The following is a 20335-nucleotide window of genomic DNA, read 5'->3' on the forward strand; positions in this document are numbered from 1 at the left end:
AAACTTTTCTCATTAAAGTATAATATAATCTAAATAGATGCATATATATATTAACTTACAAGAACTTGTGGTTTGTAGTCAATTTTAAGATAGTACAGTGAATGATGAAATAGTTGTGCAATACTTAAATACCCAACATAGATCTATATTTACACTTTAGGTAAGAAGAACCCAATCATATTAATGGACCAACCAAATCAATATCCTTCCATATTTAGTTGTCTAATATGAAGTCAATGCTTCATGGATCAGAATCTTTTACAACTAATACATTGTACAATGTATATATAAATGTAGTATTCATATAGTGAAATTAGTTTATGATATATAATTTAAACATAAATTTGATGCTCCTTACTAGCAAGAAAATCATGGATATTGAAGAGGCTTTCAAATTGAAACAGAATCAATTCATAGAAATGGAAAATATGTTGACTGACAAAAAAGTCTGACATAATTGTAGACATTCATCACCGACATCAGTTCATAAGATCATGACCACCTCATCTTGCGATTCCCGTTTATAAGCTACATTTTAAATTATTCTACAAATCTTAATATTCCGTTCGTTCATCAAAAAGAGCATTACAAAGACATTTTTTATTTTTTAAATATTTGTTATTATTTGTTTTGTGATTTGTAAAAAAACAGAAAGCCTTCTTTTCTTCTTATTTTTTACTCAATTTTGACTTACAAGTCGTCATTTTGACCTTTTCGGTTTTTATTTCTTGGTTTGCCCATTTCGTATTTTTTTGTTTGACAAAGAAATGCTTTAAACAGGCTTCAGACTCGAACATGTGTCAAATATTTCCGAAAATTTCTCAATCTGTGTCGCATGTACAGCTGTCTTCCGGTAACATACGCTTGATGGGAATAATAAAACATTTGAGTAAAAACCCAAAGGAAAAGTAATTTCAACAACGTTAGATAACGTTCCAGAATGAAAAAAATGCCGAAACTAATAAATCATGTTTGTGGTTGTGATATGAGGGCTTTGAATCATAAGTTTTGACCAGCAACGACTGCTAAATATAATAATGTGATTTGCTATATACCTTATCTGTAGAGATTTTCATTAAGGCACTAACTACTTATGCCTTCTCAGTTTATATGATAGTCAAAATACACTTGCCTGGTGTACTTGGGTCAATGTCAGCATAATTCTACTTCTCTCATGATATGAATTGATATGTTGTTGTTAAGTGGTGTTTTTGTTATCATGTCTATTGTCTAGATGTTCTGAACAGTAGGCACGATTTCTAGAAAAGCAAGTTAAAGGGCCGCATTAACGATACGATTTTGATAATGTAAGTTAAGGTGAATCATCACTATATATTTCCTCAGATCAAATTTTCTTATACTTTGCCAAAATGGAGATTTTGCCATACTTTTTAAATAAATATAATCAAAAGTATGGGTCACTGTTCTATTTTTAAGCTACAAGTCATCCAAAATTGCCCAAATTTGCATAGATTATTCATGAAAAAACACCTTTTTGTCAATAAAAAGATGATGATGATGGATTGCTGCTTAATGTCCAGCGGTAAATTAATATGCATATTCAGGACGAGAACATGTTAATGTAATATGAATTTTAACCCTGCTTTGTACTAGACCGACACGCTGACCCGGATTTTTAACGTGCTAATTCAATAAAAAGAAATCTATGAAATAGAATTTTGAAATAAGATATTAAAAGATAGAAATGGATTTATAATATGCTTTAAGAAAATGAAAAATAAAAATGGTGTCACAGAATCTGTTTTCTTGATACAAGTAAGAAAATGAAAAGTTCACTGTCATTCCCGTATAAAAAAATTACTGTATGAGTTTTGTCTCCCCTTATATGGCTAAGTTGAAAAATTGCATCAAACAAATATACAAAAATAGTATTTGTTAAAACAGTATATATAATGTAATAAATCACGTACTTTTCATTATTCAAACTAACAGTCTTACACATTAATTGACAATCTGTCTAAATATTTGAAGATTTAAGCAAAGAACTTGACCGATTGTGTACTGATACTTTACAATCCACGATAGTGGTATACAGTTAATCTACCTTAAACAATCATGTTAAAGTTAGTAGACAACGACGACGACGGACGCCAAGTGAAGGTTAAGCTCACGCTGGCCTTTTGAGACAGGTGAACTTAAAAGAAGGGAAAACACTAAGGGCGCCGTGAATTATTTATTTTAGATTTTAACTCTCCACCATTTACTCTCGATCATCATTAAAAATGGTTTGCAGAGAAATTAGTGTATTGTTAGTTCACTAAATGGAACAATACTTGAACATTTCTTCAATACAATCTACAATAGATTGGCCATTAAATGCATGGTTAGGTAGAATAACTGTATACCGCCATCTTGGATTGTAAAATAGCAGTACACAATCGGTCTAGTTCCTTGCTTACATCTACAACTTTTGAGGCAGATAGGCATTTAATGCGTAAGAATTTTTATCTAAATAAAGAATAACAAGTGATTTATTGAATTATTTAGATCGCTTTAAGAAATACCAAATATTTGTTTTTTTAATCATTTTTTCAACTTAGCCATTTAAGGAGAGATAACTACAAAAGTAATTTTTTTATAAAGGAATGTTTACTTGAGAAATTTTCATTTTTTACTTGTAGCAAGTTCAGTGACACAATTTTTTATTTTTATTTTCTTGAAGCATATAAAAACCTATCTTCTCATATTTTATTTCAAATTCTATCTCATAGATTTTTTTATTCACAAAAAAGTGTTTTTTCATGAATAATCTATGCAAATTTGGGCAATTTTCACGACTTGTGGCTTGAAAAATACTACTGTGGTGTAATGAAATGGAAGTTCCTTCATAATATAAGTCCTAAGTGGAAGAAATATTCTGTAATACGATATCAACTGGAACAAATATTTAAGTATTTGTTCCTTACGAGATAAAGGGTATAGATTACAGTGGCGCCGGATCCAGAAATTTTCATAAGGAGGGGCCCACTGACTACCATAAGAGGGGGCCCGCTTAGTCATGCTTCAGTGATTCCCTAAATAATCAACCAAATTTTGCCCACAAAAGGGGGGGCACCCTGCCCCGCCCCCCTTAAATCCGCCTCTGTTAGAATATTTGTTCCGACAGGACGGACCAGATATTATGACATTGTTTATAACAGTTTCCAGGTGAACTTCTGTTAGGCGGAACAGATATACATTGACACCGGCACTTATAAATTCTACTGTGATAATATATTCGTATAACGTTAGAAAGATTGAATCTGGAGTAATTTTAAAATGTGTATCAATAAACTTTACATAAATCTCACTAAGATACGAAACAAATACGTCTTTTCACCGACTTCATTTTAATTTTAAAGGTGTGTCATATTTGTCTGATCCTATGTGTAATTATACGCAACCTATTACTTCCTTTCTGTACTCACTGTTCTCAACAACAACACGTTTCTCATCTGTTCTTAGCTTTTACTCATTTCTGTCGCATACACACACTTACAACACTTTAAAATGATTTCTCTCTTGTTATTTTACTGCTCACTTTGTTCTTATTTGATCAGTATTTTACTGAAATGATGAGAATCGCAGGCTAGCATATGCCATGATGCCATGCACAAAATTAAGTTGGACATGATGACGAAATTGAACGGATATATGAAATGGGCGCGCATAATCATGTGCTGCTAATTTATGAACAACAATCATGTCTGATCCAACTATTTTTATTAATAAACCAAGAACATGAAGGATTAAAAGAAATTGAAAAAATACGGCTTAAATATAATAATGGAGTTGTCTCTCTTTGTCCAAGTCGATATCGTCAAAAAAAAACGTTTATGTTGACATTTCTATTTTATGATAAATTTAGTTAAAAGTTTTTATACAATCAATATAATAATTATTCTAATGAACCATTATTGTCTTATTAGTTGATTGTTTATTATGTTATGCTTTTAGTTGTAATTAATTTGCCCTTCAATGGACACCTTGATTGGTTAATAAAATTATCTGTATTTGTACGAGGACGAGTTTTTTTTAACGACCTTGACAATACCCATGGGGGTCTTGCATGGTCGGTATCTGTAGAGAAGACAAGAGAAATACTTTATTAAAGTCTCCCTCAATATTGACATATATTCATACACATATTGATAGAATCACAGTATCACTGAAAACAACAAGAGCCACACTAAAAAGAGTTATGAGAGACTATAATATCATTTCAACAAAACACACAACTATTTACAATTATATAAAATACTTTTTCTTTTTAATAATACATAGCAGACTTTGGCTAAAAAATAACACGCTTTCATCGGTGAATTAAAACCTGAATTTAGCACCATCGGACAAATTCACAAAATCACAATTAAAAGACCTAGCATGGCTAAATAAAATAGCACACACATCTGTACATACAGGGCAGTTCAATAGAACATGTTTCTCGTCTCCAATAATATTATTTTCATTACATTGTTCATAAAACAATCTATTTTCAACCACAATACCTTCATCTTTGACACATTCACCATTTCCATTCTCAATTTTATAACAACCAGTTTCTAGTCTCAGAGGCCCAACACCACACCGAAATTTTACAAATACACTCTTAAATTTACTAGACTTAGTCGGAGAACCATTTCTTCCCTATATCTACAAAAATTATCCTTTCCAATCTGTTTACCGGGTATTTTTTTATCAATAGTTATATCAGTATTACATAAAAAAAAAATCCATATTAATTTCTTTAAATTTCACATGGACTTTATGGTTCCAATTTTAAATTCTACTATTACAATATTTATTTCCCCATAAGAAAATCTTTTTATTTACTCTACTATGAGACATTTTAGTAAGTCTAGACCGTATTCTAAAAATGCATTTCCACCGAGATATAATACAGGGCATCCAACCCATATCTCCATATAAAGCCAAGTTAGGGGTGTATTTTCAAACACCAATAAAAAATCTCATTGCTCTCTTTTTTTACAGCATTACTGCAAAAACATACCCCAGTGACCCCACATTGAGGCACCATATTAACTGGCGTACAGACCAACCTGTTCACCTAGAAAAGTTTAAAGGCATGACATGAACTACTTAAATACAATCTAATGAATTTATTTCTCAGAAAAATAAAAATTTTGAATTCATTTTCATCATATATTACCAACCTACCGAATTTAAATGGTCGTCCCCTTAAAGCGTGAATTCCGATACCAAAAAGCATTGAGAATGAGAAATTTTAGAAATATCGAGAGAACGACATTACCCAGAGTGTCCAGAACTCTCAATGATAATCTGAAGCCGGGATTCATTGTTATTGTGAATCCACCTACTCTATGGGGCGGTGTGATGATGAGATGTGGTTCCTGAAAAAAAAAATCTGTCAAAGAATAAAACATTTGACTTTTTTACCGTTTAAACAAGTATTGCCCAATTCCAATTTCAAAGACATATTTGTCACAGATGCGGATCAAAGATTTTGAACAAGGGGGAGCCCGGGGCCCCAACCTAAATCCCTGCCCCTAAATCCGCGCCAGGGTCATACTTTGTTTAATAAAACATGGTCAACGTAGATATACATAACTTGTTTAAGGGAGGGATAAATCATACTTTATGAAAAAAAAACACTCTAACTGAAACAAAATAAGTCACTGAACTGATATCATCAGAATGTTTTATTTCTTGATTGACATTTGTTACGTTTTGTTGACGTGTCTTTCATCAAACAATCTATATATATATGAGGGGCCTGATGGGTTATTTTCGTTCTTCGTGATCGGCGCATTTTCGCTATCGTGATCCGTTTTTCTACAGATTTTTTTTTTATATTTTCGTGATCCGTGATCATGGAAATTTATTTTCTGTGAATCGTGATTGACAAAAAAATCAACTCGTGAATTGTGATGAGACCCTCCCCCCCCCCACCCATCAGGCCCCTCATATATATATATATATATATATATATAGAGAGAGAGAGGACCAGTTTAGTGGCTACGTCAATCGCACCCATCCCACTGAAATAGAAAAAAAGAATAAAGTTAAGTCTGCCTCATATCTTGACTTACATCTAGAAATGACAATAAGGGTTGGTTGATAACAAAATTTTAAGAAATTAAAATGATTACAGCATTCCAATTATGGGGGTCTCATTAGGGGGTCTAATCCCGGGTCCCGCTTATTGTTTTGTCAGATTCCCGTATCCCGCTTATCATTTTTTAGTTTCTCGTTTCCCGCTTATATTTTTTTTCTATAAGAGGTCGCCTTGCAAGAGCCCTCTTATCGGTATATCACACTTGTATTACCATTGGCAAGATATCAGGGAACCGACAAATTTAGGAATGATACAAAAAGTTTGTCAGTGACTCACCAAAGGTGGGTGGTACTCTGGGCGCCAAGACTGTGAGAAGCGTAACTACATGTCCAATAAACTGTGGGTAAAAATTGCGGCAGGGGATCTGGGGCCGCTGGATGCACCCAGCAGGTCTAGGGTAGATGTGAGAGTACTCGAAGTTGCTGAAAGCTAGTTGATTGATTGATTGATTGATTATTGATTGATTGATTGATTGATTGATTGATTGATAAAAATGGCAAATAGTTCATGATTGTTCTGGACAAAAACAAATTTACAATAAATACAACAGGTAGCTAGGTTCTGATCGTCGAGGATGAAGGTCTGGAATTTTAGAAATGCAATGCATAGAAAATGTGGTCTTCTTGGATAGGAACATAGATTTTGCCTTTCAGTAGACCACCTACGAACCTCTCAAAGAGTTGTTGCAAGTTGCTTAATGTGTAGAGAGCGTGTCATTCTCTCTACACTAGCGGCATCGGATTTAACGTCCTCATTCTGACCAGACGTGACTGTGTAATTATATATTACGCACAACCAAAAGAACGCCTAACTTCGGCAAGGATTTTATTGTAGGTCGGATAATGACCAAGTGGAAAGCTAGTTGAAAGTCAACAACAATTAATAAAAAATAAATCATGTATACGAAAAAGGCAGGGTTTTGAGCATGATGAGGCTAATTCAAGTATTTGTTGATAGAAATGAAATGATCTGAACCAAAGATCTAGTTTTTAGTTTATATAAGGTGGAATATGATGACATTCTATCCAATACTCAATTCACTAAGGATGATAGACTAGTGTACACATGACATTTGATAATTAAAGAGTTTTACCGAGTTCACATGTATCTACAGATAATGTTGTTTTTATTTTTTGTATATAAAAAAAATATTTGTGAAAAAAATATGTGTATAGGTACGTGTAAATGCTCTTTTGTTCCGACGTTGGAAAGTTCCGGGTGGAAAGAACTAACTAGCCGAAAAGTTCCGAAGGAACTTATTAACTAGTTCTTTGTTCTTCCTCTGGTTTAAAAGTTCCACCGGAACAAAGTGACTAGTTGAAAAGTTCCAACGGAACATATCAACTAGTTAGAAAGTTCCTTTTTACCAAATTAGTCAAAACCGGAACTAACAAACTAGCCCAAAAGTTCCAACGGAACTTATCAACCAGACAGAAAGTTCCATTTGGAGAATTGATGCAAAGTAAAAGCGCAACATATTATATTTGAACCTTTCAAAGGGAAACCAAGATACTGATTACAAAAGTCAAAAGGAACTTATCAACTTCAAGGCTAGCCACAAAGTTCCTCTTTGGTAAATAAGTCAAAACCGGAACTAACAAACTAGCCCAAAAGTTCCAACGGAACTTATCAACCAGTCACAAAGTTCCATTTGGAGAATTGATGCAAAGTAAAAGCGCAACATATTATCTTTGAACCTTTTCAAAGGGGAACAAAGATACTAGCCACAAAAGTCAAACGGAACTTATCAACTAGTCACAAAGTTCCACTTTGTTAGGGTTAGGGTTAGGGTTAGGTTAGGGTTAGGGGTTAGGGTTAGGGTTAGGTTAGGGTAATGGTAATGGTTAGGGTTATGGTTAGGTTTACGGTTAACTATTCAACTAGCTATATTGTTCCGGGACTTTTCAACTAGCTATTTTTTTCCGGAACTTTTCGTCTGCACTCGGAATAAAACAACTAGTTGGAAAGTTCCATCGGAACGAAATAACTAGTTGAAAAGTTCCGCCGGAACAAAGTAACTGACGGAACATAGTGGCTGTTACATACGTGCCTAAAGTGCCTAACGGCAGCTACGCCCCTGACTGTCATAAGATTAGATTGAGAAAAAACGGAATACATTTGATATGATAAACAAACAAAAAATACGTATATCCCCATCACACTAGGACCACGATCCCACTACGATCTCAGAAATTATAAAATTTTGAAAGTCATAGTAAGATCGTGGTAAGGTCGTTATGAGGACATGCCAAGTCTTCATGATCGTGAATATGCTCAAAACGTTCGTAGTGTAGTCATGGCCAAAACTAGTTGGAGTAGAACCGTATGAACCCAATCGTAGTAAGGACGTAGTTAGATCGGGATGAGCGTAGAAGCATCGTATTGGAAACGTGGTGCAATCGGGGTAGCCAATGGAAAATATTTCGCTGCAACCTTAGGTAGGCCTATAAAATTTCACTGCGACTATCCTGATTTCACTATACGTCATAATTACGCTTTTATTATTCTACGATGAGGAAGACAATAATGCGCTGCTACTTTGCCCTTGTCTTCCTCGTCCACATCACTACGATTCCACTACGTCCTAGCCACGAGAATTGTGTTATATTTCCTAATTTGCAAATTGGAAATTTCAAAATTGCATACCTTTTTTGAGACCTCTGCTTTTTTTTTAGCACCCCGATCTCTAAGTGTTTTCAATACCTTTAGTGATAAGTTATCTCCAGGAAACTGATGTGTACAATGGGAAAGTCAAGATATTTATAGGGACGAAGAGCGTAGTGACAACGAAGTGGAGTCGTTTTTCGATCGTAATAGATACGTATTGAAATCGTAATGCGATCGGGAAGGTTTTGGAAGAAGCGTTCAGAGATCGTGTAAGTCGTGGTAAGATCTTATTAGACGCAGCAAGAGCGTGACAAGATAGTACATGTAACTATGGAACGTGTTACTGTCGTAGCGAAATCGTAGCAGGATCTTATCAGGATCATAGCATGATCGCAGTATCAACGTGAAAACTATGAAATAAATTAATGAATATTCAAGCCGACCATACCACGATCTCACTGCAATCTTATCTATTTTAGTTAGTAAATCACTCAAGTATGAGGTCAACTCCTTATTCATGGTCTTGGTCTAGTGTGATGGGGGCTTTACATCCACTTCATTTGAACTTTGGTGGGCATCTGTCTCATTGGCAGTCAATCCACATCCCTTTTTTCATTTTTTGACAACAAATTTTGATTCACGCTTAATAAAATGATGATTTTCCCGGATTCCCGGCTCATTTTTTGGTAATTTAACGTGTCCCGCCCGACTTTATTTCCCGTTTTCACGGACAATAATTTGACTTTCACGTGTCACGCTTACAAAAATCGACCAATCCCGCGTCACGCTTAGACCCCAATAAGACCCACAATCAGGGGCGTAGCTACCTTCTTAATGAAGTGGAATCACAAACTATAGGGCGAGGTGTCTGGGAGCCGCTTAAGGCCCCAAGTATAGGTCCAGGGGGCGAAGCCCCCCGGAAGCTCCGCATATATAGCGTTTCAAAACAATCACAACCGAAATAAAACTTGGACATTTTTGTTGTGGTTTTTTGGTCCACTATTTGTTTAACTTCGAGTCGAATGAAGACTTAACATTGTCGCTTGCGTTTTTTGTACGTGAAAGCTTTTAAAATCACGGAGATTTGTTCCATATGCTAGTATTTGTATTGAGCACAGTAGATTTAAAAAAACAAACAATAAACATAAACACAATACTATATGTGGAATTTCTGTTAGCATAAACATCATTGGATACCAAATACTTGGTGGACACATTCTCATATATTTTGCTTAACATATGTATTTAGGTGTTTAAAAATTTTGTGGGTAAACTCTACAAGAGAGAGATGGGTTTTTCGAATTTTACTTAGTTAGGAATATTCGAAGTTGAAATTAATGAACTTTTTCAGAGTAAATGGTACTTTGCTCACGATCTTTTTCATGATCTGCATTTTTAATTAGCCAGCTAATTAACAAATGCATATGCATTCGACCAGTTGTATGACAATATTTAGATGATAACAGTGGAGATAAGTGTAATAAAAGTTTGGTGTATCTTTCGAACAAGAATCAGCAGTTTAGTGTCCTACTCGGACAGACAGTTCTTTTTAAAATTGAATGACCTAATAGTCCAGTAAAACGAGTTAGAATTAACAATTTATTTAAATGGTTTTACAATCAACCATTCGTATAGCCGGCCCATATAGAAACGACTTCGAATTATCGAATCTATATAAAAGATTTTTTTTGTAAAATAAATAAAAACGTAAAGCATGTACTGGATAATGTGTACCTTTTTTTTATGATAACAGCAGTTCCAACTTCTCATCTACTAATATACGAAAACTTTTGATTGATTGAATGGTTATTAATGTCCGGTAGCAAATATTACATGCACACAGGACGAGATACGTTGACGTGATGTGAAAATGAACTATTCGTGTTGTCAAGACCTACATACTTAGTCAATATTGAACTGTTCACAAGGTAACAGTCATTATTCCCGGATCGATACGAGTTGAAGAGTCTTCATTCTAGTAAGATGTGTGCTTTGGGGCGAAGCGGAAAATAATATTTTCAAGTTTTTTTGTTAACCCTAAAGGGATTATGTTTTTTTTTTTGCACTCAAAGCGAGTATACGGCATGGTTGTGCTACCAACAACTATGTAGCTGGTATTTTCTAAACAATGCCCGTAATATAAAAAAATCCTCTAAGTTTACACCAGTTGTATGTATTTATCGTACACATACATGTCTTACAGGATTAAAAATTCCACTGCATGTGTATTCCTCTTGCTTTTATTCTTTGAGTAGTTTTTAAAATGCATACATAGAAAGACCAATTCCTATATGTTAAATTTATCCCTCGCTCACTCACTCTCTCTCTCTCTCTCTCTCTCTTTTTTTTTTTTTTTTTGTGAAAACGACGTGGATGCACGTGCTGCCGTGCCTCCGGGTAGCTACGCCTGACAATTATGAGCTTTCCATTTCTATATAGCAACACATGATTCCAGCAGCGCATGCATATGGATTATATATGTCCCAAATGATACGATATTCCAGAGCTTGCATTTTCTATCAAGATTTCCTTGATAGCAGGTTGCTTCTTACAGGAAGGTATTAAACCAAGTGTTCCGGCCAAGTGGTGAAGTTGAAGTCATCCATTCGGAAATTTTACGGAAGCCCTTACGAGTTGTTTGACTGTTATTAAATATCTGTTTCACAGATGACGACGGATATGTTCCAATTGTCGTAAACACAATCCCGTCCTCCTTTCACCGAATGTGACCTACCAATTAGACTTATCACCGGGTTTGTATTTACATACCCCCGGTTTTAGGTGGGGTTCGTGTTGATCAGTCTTTAGTTTTCTATGTGTGTTCTGTATACTGTCGTTTGACCTTTTAGTCTTTTTTTAGTTTTATTTTTGCCATGGCGTTGTCAGCTTATTTTCGACTTACGAGATGAATTTCACTTTGGTATCTTTCACCTCTCTTTTGTGAACATGTACGAGCGTAACGTATTAAATTGATATATGTAATCACTTCACGATGTAGTAGATGGTATGTTACTACTGGCAAATTTGAAGTTGCCAATTGGATAGTTGAAATCATCACGTTTGCCATAGATTTAAGTTTGAAGTCGTCCTTCCTAGTCAGTATCGAAGAAAATCTCAACTTTTACTTCTTTTAGAAAGAAAACTCTATACAGATTATTTCCTAGTACAAATGTAATATTATTTCAAATTGTCATATTGTTTTGAAGAGGAAATCGACTGAATGCTACAGCCAGTTTGATATTTAGATACAACTGGATAAAATATAAATGCAACTTCTTTAAACATAGCTGTTTTGTTTTATTCAAAATCACCACTCAAAAAGTGTTCTTCAAGGACCACCAGTCCTTCACCTTTCATTTGATACCTAAATTACCAAAATAAATTCTACATAGTTCGATATTTACACTTATGCGCAGGAACTATTTTGTTTTATATGTGTAGTAATTTCCTGTATGTTCATTTGGACCAGGCCCAAGTTGGTGGTGTTACATCTTACACTGTCTACCCGAATTGTTTGCCCTATACATGCGTTATTATCTGCCAAGTCTCCTAACATATATCTCGATGTGCCCGTGGTTGTCTAAATCTTTGTTTTGTTTTTGCTCGCCTCGATGTGATTGTCGGGATAAATTATGACAGTACATGTTTGATTTCTTTGCCAGAGTTTTTTTATTGATTATACTCCATGGCTTTGTTCTTCAATTCACAGTTGTGACGTGATCGTCAGTTTGCAAAGTATTCCGCTCAAACCGGTGATAGGGGCTGTAAACTTGCAGTGAGATGAGAGGTTTTTTTTGGCTCCGTGCTGAAGGTTTCACTGTGACTTTGAGATGATGAACATCAATAAAAGGGCTGTTCCTTTGCTTTTTTGCGTATTTTGCTGTGCACATACGGATTTTGTGTCTCTATTAGATTATATGTACTCAGTCTCTAAAGAAGACCTTTTGGATTATTTAGTATCCACATCTGATTCACGCCACCTCTAGAATATATAGTTTCACAATAACTTTGAAGCCTGGCTTTGATTGCTGATAAAATTGATGTTAATAACTTAAAAAGAGGTTTCGTTGAGCACTTGGAAGACACATCAATACAATGTTGTTTGTAAGGACACTTGTGTAATTTAGGTATCCAAAACCGTGTCTTCATCTTTGGTTGAAATTCCAATGGAAAATAGAACAGACCTATATAAAGATAAGAAGATGTGATATGATTGCCAATGAGAAAAGTATCCACTAAAGTTCAAATGAAGTGGATGTAAGCATTTATAGGCAACCGTACAGCCTTCAACAATGAAAAAACCTATACCGTAGAGTCGGATATGAAAGACCCCGACATGAAAAATTTTAAACGATTCAATTGAGAAAACTAACTACCTTATTTACAACAAAACACTTTACAAAAACAAATATGACAGACATGAACCAACGACAACCACTGAACTACATGCTCCTCATTTGGAACAGGCACATATATAATGTGGTGGTGTTAAACATGTTTGAAGGCGCGAACCCTCCCCTATCCTGGGACAGTGGTGTAACGACACAACACAAGAACAAACTATGCAAAACATTAAACGAAAACAAATATGATAAACCGCAATAACACGACAACCACTCAATTACAGTCTGACTGTTAATGTCGTCTTTACACTAAATACACTGATTGTTGGATGTGTATTGATTGATATTTTAGTCTTAGATGCATGATTTTTTTATTAGTTGTTATTGGCTTGAACTAGCTGTCAGTTACTGCGAGTACTCTCAGATCTGTACTTAGTGTCTTTTTGTTGTGATGTATTTCTGCTTTGTATCCATCTGATGAGTTAACCCCTTTTGAACTGATTTTTATAGTTTGTTCCTATGTTGTACTGTTACACCACTGTCCGAGGTTAGGTGGATGGTTGGCGCTTTAAAACTAGTTAAACACCGCCACTCTCTGTATGTGCCTGTCCCAAGTTCGGAGCCTGCAATTCAGTGGTTGTCGTTTGTTGCTGTATATCATATTTGTTTTTCGTTCATTATTTTGTACGTAAATCAGGCCGTTAGTTTTCTCGTTTGAATTGTTTTACATTTGTCATTTCAGGTCTTTTTATAGCTGACAATGCGGTATAAGTTTTATTCATTTTGAAGGCCGTACGGTGACCTACAGTTGTTAGTTCTGTATCATTTTGTTCTCTTGTGGAAAGTTGTCTCATTGGCAATTATACCACATCTTATTTATATATATAATAACAAAATATAAAAATCAGTTGAAAAGGGCTTAACTCTTCAGATCGATACAAAGCAGAAAAACATCTAACAAAAACACAGACCAGACGTGGCAGGGTGTTCATACATCCCTGAAAAAACAAAAAAGACACTGAGAGTACTCGCAGTTAATGACAGCTAGTTCAAAGCCAATAACAACTAATACAAAAATCATGTATCAGGATTTCCTCCTTGGTAAGTGTCATGGGGGTATATGTTGAGTTTCCAAGTGAATTGTCAATACCTGATTAATTTATCAAGCAGTTGATGTAATGTGATTTACACACAAAAACAATGTCGTTTGGGCTATATCTATGGGGACAACAAAATATTTGTCATGTATGTAGGACAGGTGTTTTGCAACATTGGGGTCTTTTTTTTTTTTAAATTCTGTAGGCAATATCGATCGAATTTGAGGTACAATTATGTTCCCAATCTGTGTTTTTGAAGATGGAAAGTTGCTACACTGAAATGGTACGTTAATTCACAATGATAAAATTGAAATAATCTCTTTTTTCGTAAAGTTACGTTCCCAACTGACCGTCATTTTTAGCTATAGATGTGTCGAGAAATGAAACATACTTAACTGTATCTGTGATCTCCTTTATTATATGGGATATAAGCAATTAAAATAGTTTCAAAAATTTGAATTATTCAGTGACAAGACATGATCTATATAGTGCAACGTGAAGTTAAAGGCTTATACCAGTTTCATTCATTTTTTCTTTTCGGTTTTGAAATTGATTTGTACTCAATTAGACGATACTCGCGTATGGCTTACTAAATTACACATAATGCCTTTAAAAGTATTACTGAAGCCGTTATTGAATATCTATCACAAATGATCACATTCTCGTTCTCTTTCCCTCGATTTTATAACATCAAAGAATAGTCACAGAATTTGTACTTACCATGAGCAACATGACGAGTGCCACTGGTGGAGCAGAACCTGCCTACCCTTGCGGAACATGTGAGATAACCTCCAGCTTTTGCTCAGTTTTTCTGTTTTCTATGTAGTGTGTGTAGACTTGTTTTGTCTTTATATTTCGTCCTCTTTCGTTTTTTGCCACTGTGTTGTCAGTTTTTCTTTGACTAATGAGATTCAAATGTCCCCTTGGTATTATCTTCTGCCTCCCTTAACACGCCTGGTATCCATGGAAATTTTACAACCTCTGGTTTGATACCGCTGCTTGTGGACTATCACCAGCTTAGTAGTCAGCGCTTTTGTGCTGATCTGAAATATCACTGATGCGGTCATTTTCTGTAAATTTTCTGTTCTTGAAATTAAATTATTATTGGAAACAATTGAGTGTCTCCACTCTCAGGCACAGATAGCCTTTTGCTGAAGCCAAATTTAGAACAACCTTTTGGAGTTTTGGGTTTTCAATCCTTTTCAACATCGTAATGGATTGTGCTTGAACTTTGTTTTGATTTAAATGCCACTGATCAGTCATGTGTAGATCAAGACGAAACGCTCGTTTGCTATTCTAAATTATAAGCCTTGTATACGTATCTTTGGGGACATTTTAAAACCACTGGGTCGATATCGCTGCTGGTATATGTTTTCCACCACGAGGGTATCACCAACCCAGTAGTCGGCACCTATATGAGGATATGACATATCATAGATTCGGTCATTCTGTGTATTTACTGTTCCTAAATATTAAAATTCCTTCCATACACTAAGTTGTTCTACCCTCATGCCTAAATAACCTAAGTCAGAGTTAGGCACAACTTATTTGGGGACATTTTAGTTTCCAGTGCTCTTCGTCTTCGTAATTGATTTGGTCTTCCTAACGTTTTGCTCCGAGCGCCAGAGACAGATTAATCTTTTGTAGACGAAATATGCATCTGGCGTACTAAGTTATAAGCCTGGTAACTTTGAAAACCTATAAATGTTGTCATTCTAGCTTTTTATATAAGCGATAAAAAGGATAAAGGAAGGATATATAAACGGGAGAAGGGAAATGCATGTTATTGACAAAGTTCTGGTAAAACTATAATGATTAAATCACTGTATATTGTATATTCATGAGGAAATATGATGGTCTTGGGATTTTTCAAAACCGGTATAAATGTTCTTCTTTATTGTCGATTGGTGTTATATTAAGCACATACATTCCGCAAACTGCGATATAAATCATATTTTGCTTGCATTTATACTGATTTCAAATTTCAAATCAAGTTATATTAAACCGTTTCTGATTAATTACCGACCAGATGAACACTGCTTTTTTGTCTGCAGATTGAGTAGTTTGATCTACCTTGCAGTTAATTTCATAATTGATAAACAACCTACCATTCAAAATCAGGTTGGTGGGATTTGTCTTCATATCTTTAAGTTTTATGTTATAATGTGGTTTTATCAGTATGTTCGAAACGTTTTCTTCTTTTCCAATGTTCTGCTTCTAACCAAAGTTATTGATTAGAATAGAGATGTTAGTTGATAACTCGCTAAACAGGGACACATGTTCATCCTGTCACAGTGAAAATGTCTTAAATTATTGCTTTATACATGTACAGTTTTTGATTTTCGAAAACATTGTCGTTTTTTTGTTAAAGATTTTCATATGTCAAGTTTGGTATCGATTTAAAACGCAGAAACTTGAAAAGACGGTTTGGGTCATGAGAAAGCGATCTTTATCCTAAAATTTTATGTCTTACCTAAATTCAAAACGCAAGGCCACTCACTTAAATGTCAATATATTGCTTAAGTTGGAACTTTTGAATCAAAACAAGAACAAATAGGGCTTAAATAGTATCAATCTAAAAGAAATCAATGCAATACTCCTGAATTCCTCGCATTCTGCAACTGACGTGGATCATTAGTAAGTGTGAAAAAAGAATTCAGTACTAAAGTAATTGACAATAAAACCCAAATACCAACTCATATTTTATTTCAAACAACTTCTTCGATGTCGCTTCTAAAACATTTTACAAGAACATTTGCAAACATTCAAAAGCATGACCTTGAGCATAAAACTAATATAAAACTGAATGGCTGATACAAAAGAAATAACATTTAAATTACACTCATTAGGATAGTATTTGTTATTCAACAATTATAACCAAAAGAACAGTTTTGATATTGCTGCTGTTTCTTTCCTACTGCAATTTCCTTGTAAATTTACAAAAAAAACTATAAAAAGCTTTAATTCTATTATCAGGACAAGATATTTTGCATGTGCTTTTGATACATGCATCGTTAAACTGAAAAGTTTTGAAAACAAGCTTACTATTATATCTAATTTCAAATTATGCAAACAGATATGAATATTTTTTTTTCATTTCGAGCTAAATTTCAATGTTTTTAAACAGTATCTAAAATTATACCAATAATTCTGGATGTTTTCAAATAAAATATTTCTAATGCAAATTCCCAGTTTCAAATAACTTATTTTATTGTGATTGTTTGATATGTAAACCTTTTAAAATATTATGATAACATACATTCACCAGGCATGCAGATTGCAACAGATTGTTCATATTGATGAATAATTTTCAATGAAACATGAATCATCGTAAATATTTCAATTTACATGTAAAACAACTTTCCCATTTTTTAATGACTTGATGAAATATAAAAACAATTTTCACAGAGTTGGTTAAACTGTTTGGAACAGTTCAATATAAAAAAAAAACTAATGAAGAGTGGCAATCCTACCACACCTCTTGATTTTGATACTAATAAAAAGCTCATTGCATTGATTTAATCCGAACTTGCCAATATTTTACTATGCTATACTGACGACTTCTGTTCTCTGTTTGGATATTCCTTTTGAGTTATCAAGTCAGTCCAACTCTTGTAATGAACTTTTATAAGTAATATATGAGATTACTATTTTTAGCTAATAAGTTGAATTTGCTGTTGGATAATCATTATGGGTGATAAGTAAAAACATTAACCTCCAATATCAAAACAAATATAAAAATTATTGAATGATGACCTTTTACTGCAACCTTCAATCTTTGTTCAATAGTAAAATATTTTTTTCCCATTTTAACCTTTTTTTATATACTTAGTAAAAAAGCATCAGATATAGCATTTATTTATTTTTTTGTTCAACACAGAGGGTAATATGTTAATGTTATCCTACAAAATGATAAAAAAAATTCATAAAAGTATTAAAACATAAAAATCTCTTATATGGCATTGGAATGTATACATGACTATCTAGTGAAAATGGGTGAACATTTATAAATCGCATGCAAATACTTCAGATCTGCTTCCATAATTACTCTCTGTCATTATGATGTATAGTAGGACAACTAAAATAGTGTCATTATCATTTATAGTGGGACAACTAAAATAGAAAAGGTACAATGTAATAAAGTATGAAATGTCAAAAATCACTATTTACAGCATGCCCTAAAATAAGTTAACAAGATAGACGTACATATTTAAAACATTACTGACCTTGACATTTCGTTATACCAAATTACTTATTAATTTGTCCCAATGTAAAAAGTATCAAATATTGGATATTTATCACAATAACCTTAGAAAGACACATTTATACCGTACAAGGCTACATAGATATTGGGAATATAAAAAAAAAGTTAATATTCTTAAAACACATAAAATATCAATGTATTGACAATAACCTTTGAAATTTCAAAGACAAGGTAGAAGATAGGTTGCAAATCGTGTCAGCATGAAAAAGTAAAATGAAATGTAGTATTATTTCTAAGAATTATGTAATGACATGATAAAATAGTATTGTTGTTTTTGTTTACTCTTTCGTGAACACTAGAAGCAAATCCTATTCATCCTTACTGTTTAAGTGGTCATTATCACTTATTCAATTAAAATATAAGCTAATTCTGAAAAAAAATTGTTAATGATTCCAGAAGTAAAACTATTACAAAACTACCATCCTTTGTAATGCTACTGATCTAACTGCAACACTATATTTTGTTATTAATACATGCCATGATGGCAGTTGGGTTAAATTAGTCTAACCTATAGATTAAAATCCCAAGTAAAACCTGATTATGTCACAATTTCTTCTTCCATTTACACTTCTATCATAAAATGAAAAGAAGTTCCAACACAATACAAATACTGCAATGTTATCAGAGCCGTTATCAAACATTTGAGTCTTTTTGTAAGAATTTTTCGTACTCCATGCTGTTGGACAAAAGTGTTGGCTCTGTATTTGAAGATGTGGCAATATGATTTTCTTCTACTCCGTCGTCATCTATAACACATATCTTACTCATATTTTCTCCCTCTCTTATCTGATGTCTTTGCAAGCGAGGCATTGTGTTAATGACAAAACGCTGTAAAATAGTTTAAAATAAAATACAAATTTTATGTTTTCCAAAACAAAATGAGTTGGAATGAGTTAGAAGGTGAAGTAAGCACAACAGATAATGTTTACCTTATCGTTAATCATCGTCTGATGACATTCCTACTTGATCTACTACTTTTTTCCTTGATTCAAACTTTTGTAAATGACTATGGACTCATGAATTGAACATTGTACTTTTTTCATAAAAGAATCAGGAACATGTTTCATTTATTTACTAATCCTACCAATTAATAGATAATTGTACATAATACCGGTATAGAAGAAATTCAAATAGAACAAAATACCATGTTGTCAATGGATTATATATCTATATATATGCTTTTCAAAAAGATGCTAAGAAGGGAAACAATCGTACTTCTCTCAATGTTCCTGGTGTCTGGATAAGTCTGACGATGAAAATTATTGGCACCCATATCACTGAACTTAAGGCCAATATCCAACCCACTCCAATAGCCCATTGAGGATACTGGTACGTGAATGTCTTCCTCTTGTAGTCCAATTCAGAATAACTTATAGCTCCAATTATGAATATAATCTAAAATAAAATGTTGATCGTTATTGTTAAAACATGTGTGCATGCTTCCTAATGCAGAGTTAAATTGTAACAAACTAATTATGAATATATTTGATACATAATATTACAATCTTATATCTATTTTTAGTCATGTTGTATCATAGACAAGAATTTTTCCTTTCCATTGTTTTAAAAGAGTGTTTATTATTTATAATTTAATCAAAGCGCTTGTGCGCACTGAGGTGTACATATTCCTCTTATTTTGGACTTAGTTAAGCAATGGAACAAATTTAGGCAATATTTTGAATTGGAGTTTTCTTTGTCAACAAATGTAGCGGTGACAGTAAGGTTTTGATGTGCAATTTTCACCCCCAAAATGTTTTTCACCAAAATAAATTCCAGGGGTCTGCAATAACTTACATAATTATCAAGTCTATTATGCAGTTTTTTTTTCCACTACAGTAGATAGATAAATCCTATATGTCAATGTAGTTATCATATACACAAAAACAATAATTCATATTTTCTCTTTTCCCAAACAAACATTAGAGGT

General features: G+C 33.7%; 2 protein-coding genes across 4 annotated transcripts in view; both read right to left on the reverse strand.

The window, feature by feature from the left end:
• Positions 1-868, reverse strand: part of LOC127716699 (eukaryotic translation initiation factor 5B-like) — a 90904-nt gene extending 90036 nt beyond the window's left edge. Inside the window, exon 1 of the mRNA XM_052222930.1 lies at positions 695-868. Coding sequence (XP_052078890.1) covers positions 695-741 — 47 coding nt within the window. The 5' untranslated portion in view covers positions 742-868. The remainder of the gene's footprint in view (positions 1-694) is intronic.
• Positions 869-16833: 15965 nt separating this feature from the next.
• Positions 16834-20335, reverse strand: part of LOC127716700 (sodium- and chloride-dependent taurine transporter-like) — a 39667-nt gene continuing 36165 nt past the window's right edge. For 2 of the 3 annotated variants that reach the window (XM_052222932.1, XM_052222931.1), the window contains exons 13-14: positions 19624-19803; positions 16834-19236 (exon numbers count right to left, since the gene is read on the reverse strand). In XM_052222932.1, coding sequence (XP_052078892.1) covers positions 19042-19236; positions 19624-19803 — 375 coding nt within the window. In that variant the 3' untranslated portion in view covers positions 16834-19041. Of the gene's footprint in view, positions 19237-19623; positions 19804-20335 lie in introns of those variants that run through there. The other variant, XR_007989085.1, reaches the window with a different exon arrangement.

This window comes from Mytilus californianus, unplaced genomic scaffold (genome assembly GCF_021869535.1).
Source record: "Mytilus californianus isolate M0D057914Y unplaced genomic scaffold, xbMytCali1.0.p SCAF_9, whole genome shotgun sequence".
NCBI classification, from domain to species: Eukaryota; Metazoa; Mollusca; class Bivalvia; order Mytilida; family Mytilidae; genus Mytilus; species Mytilus californianus.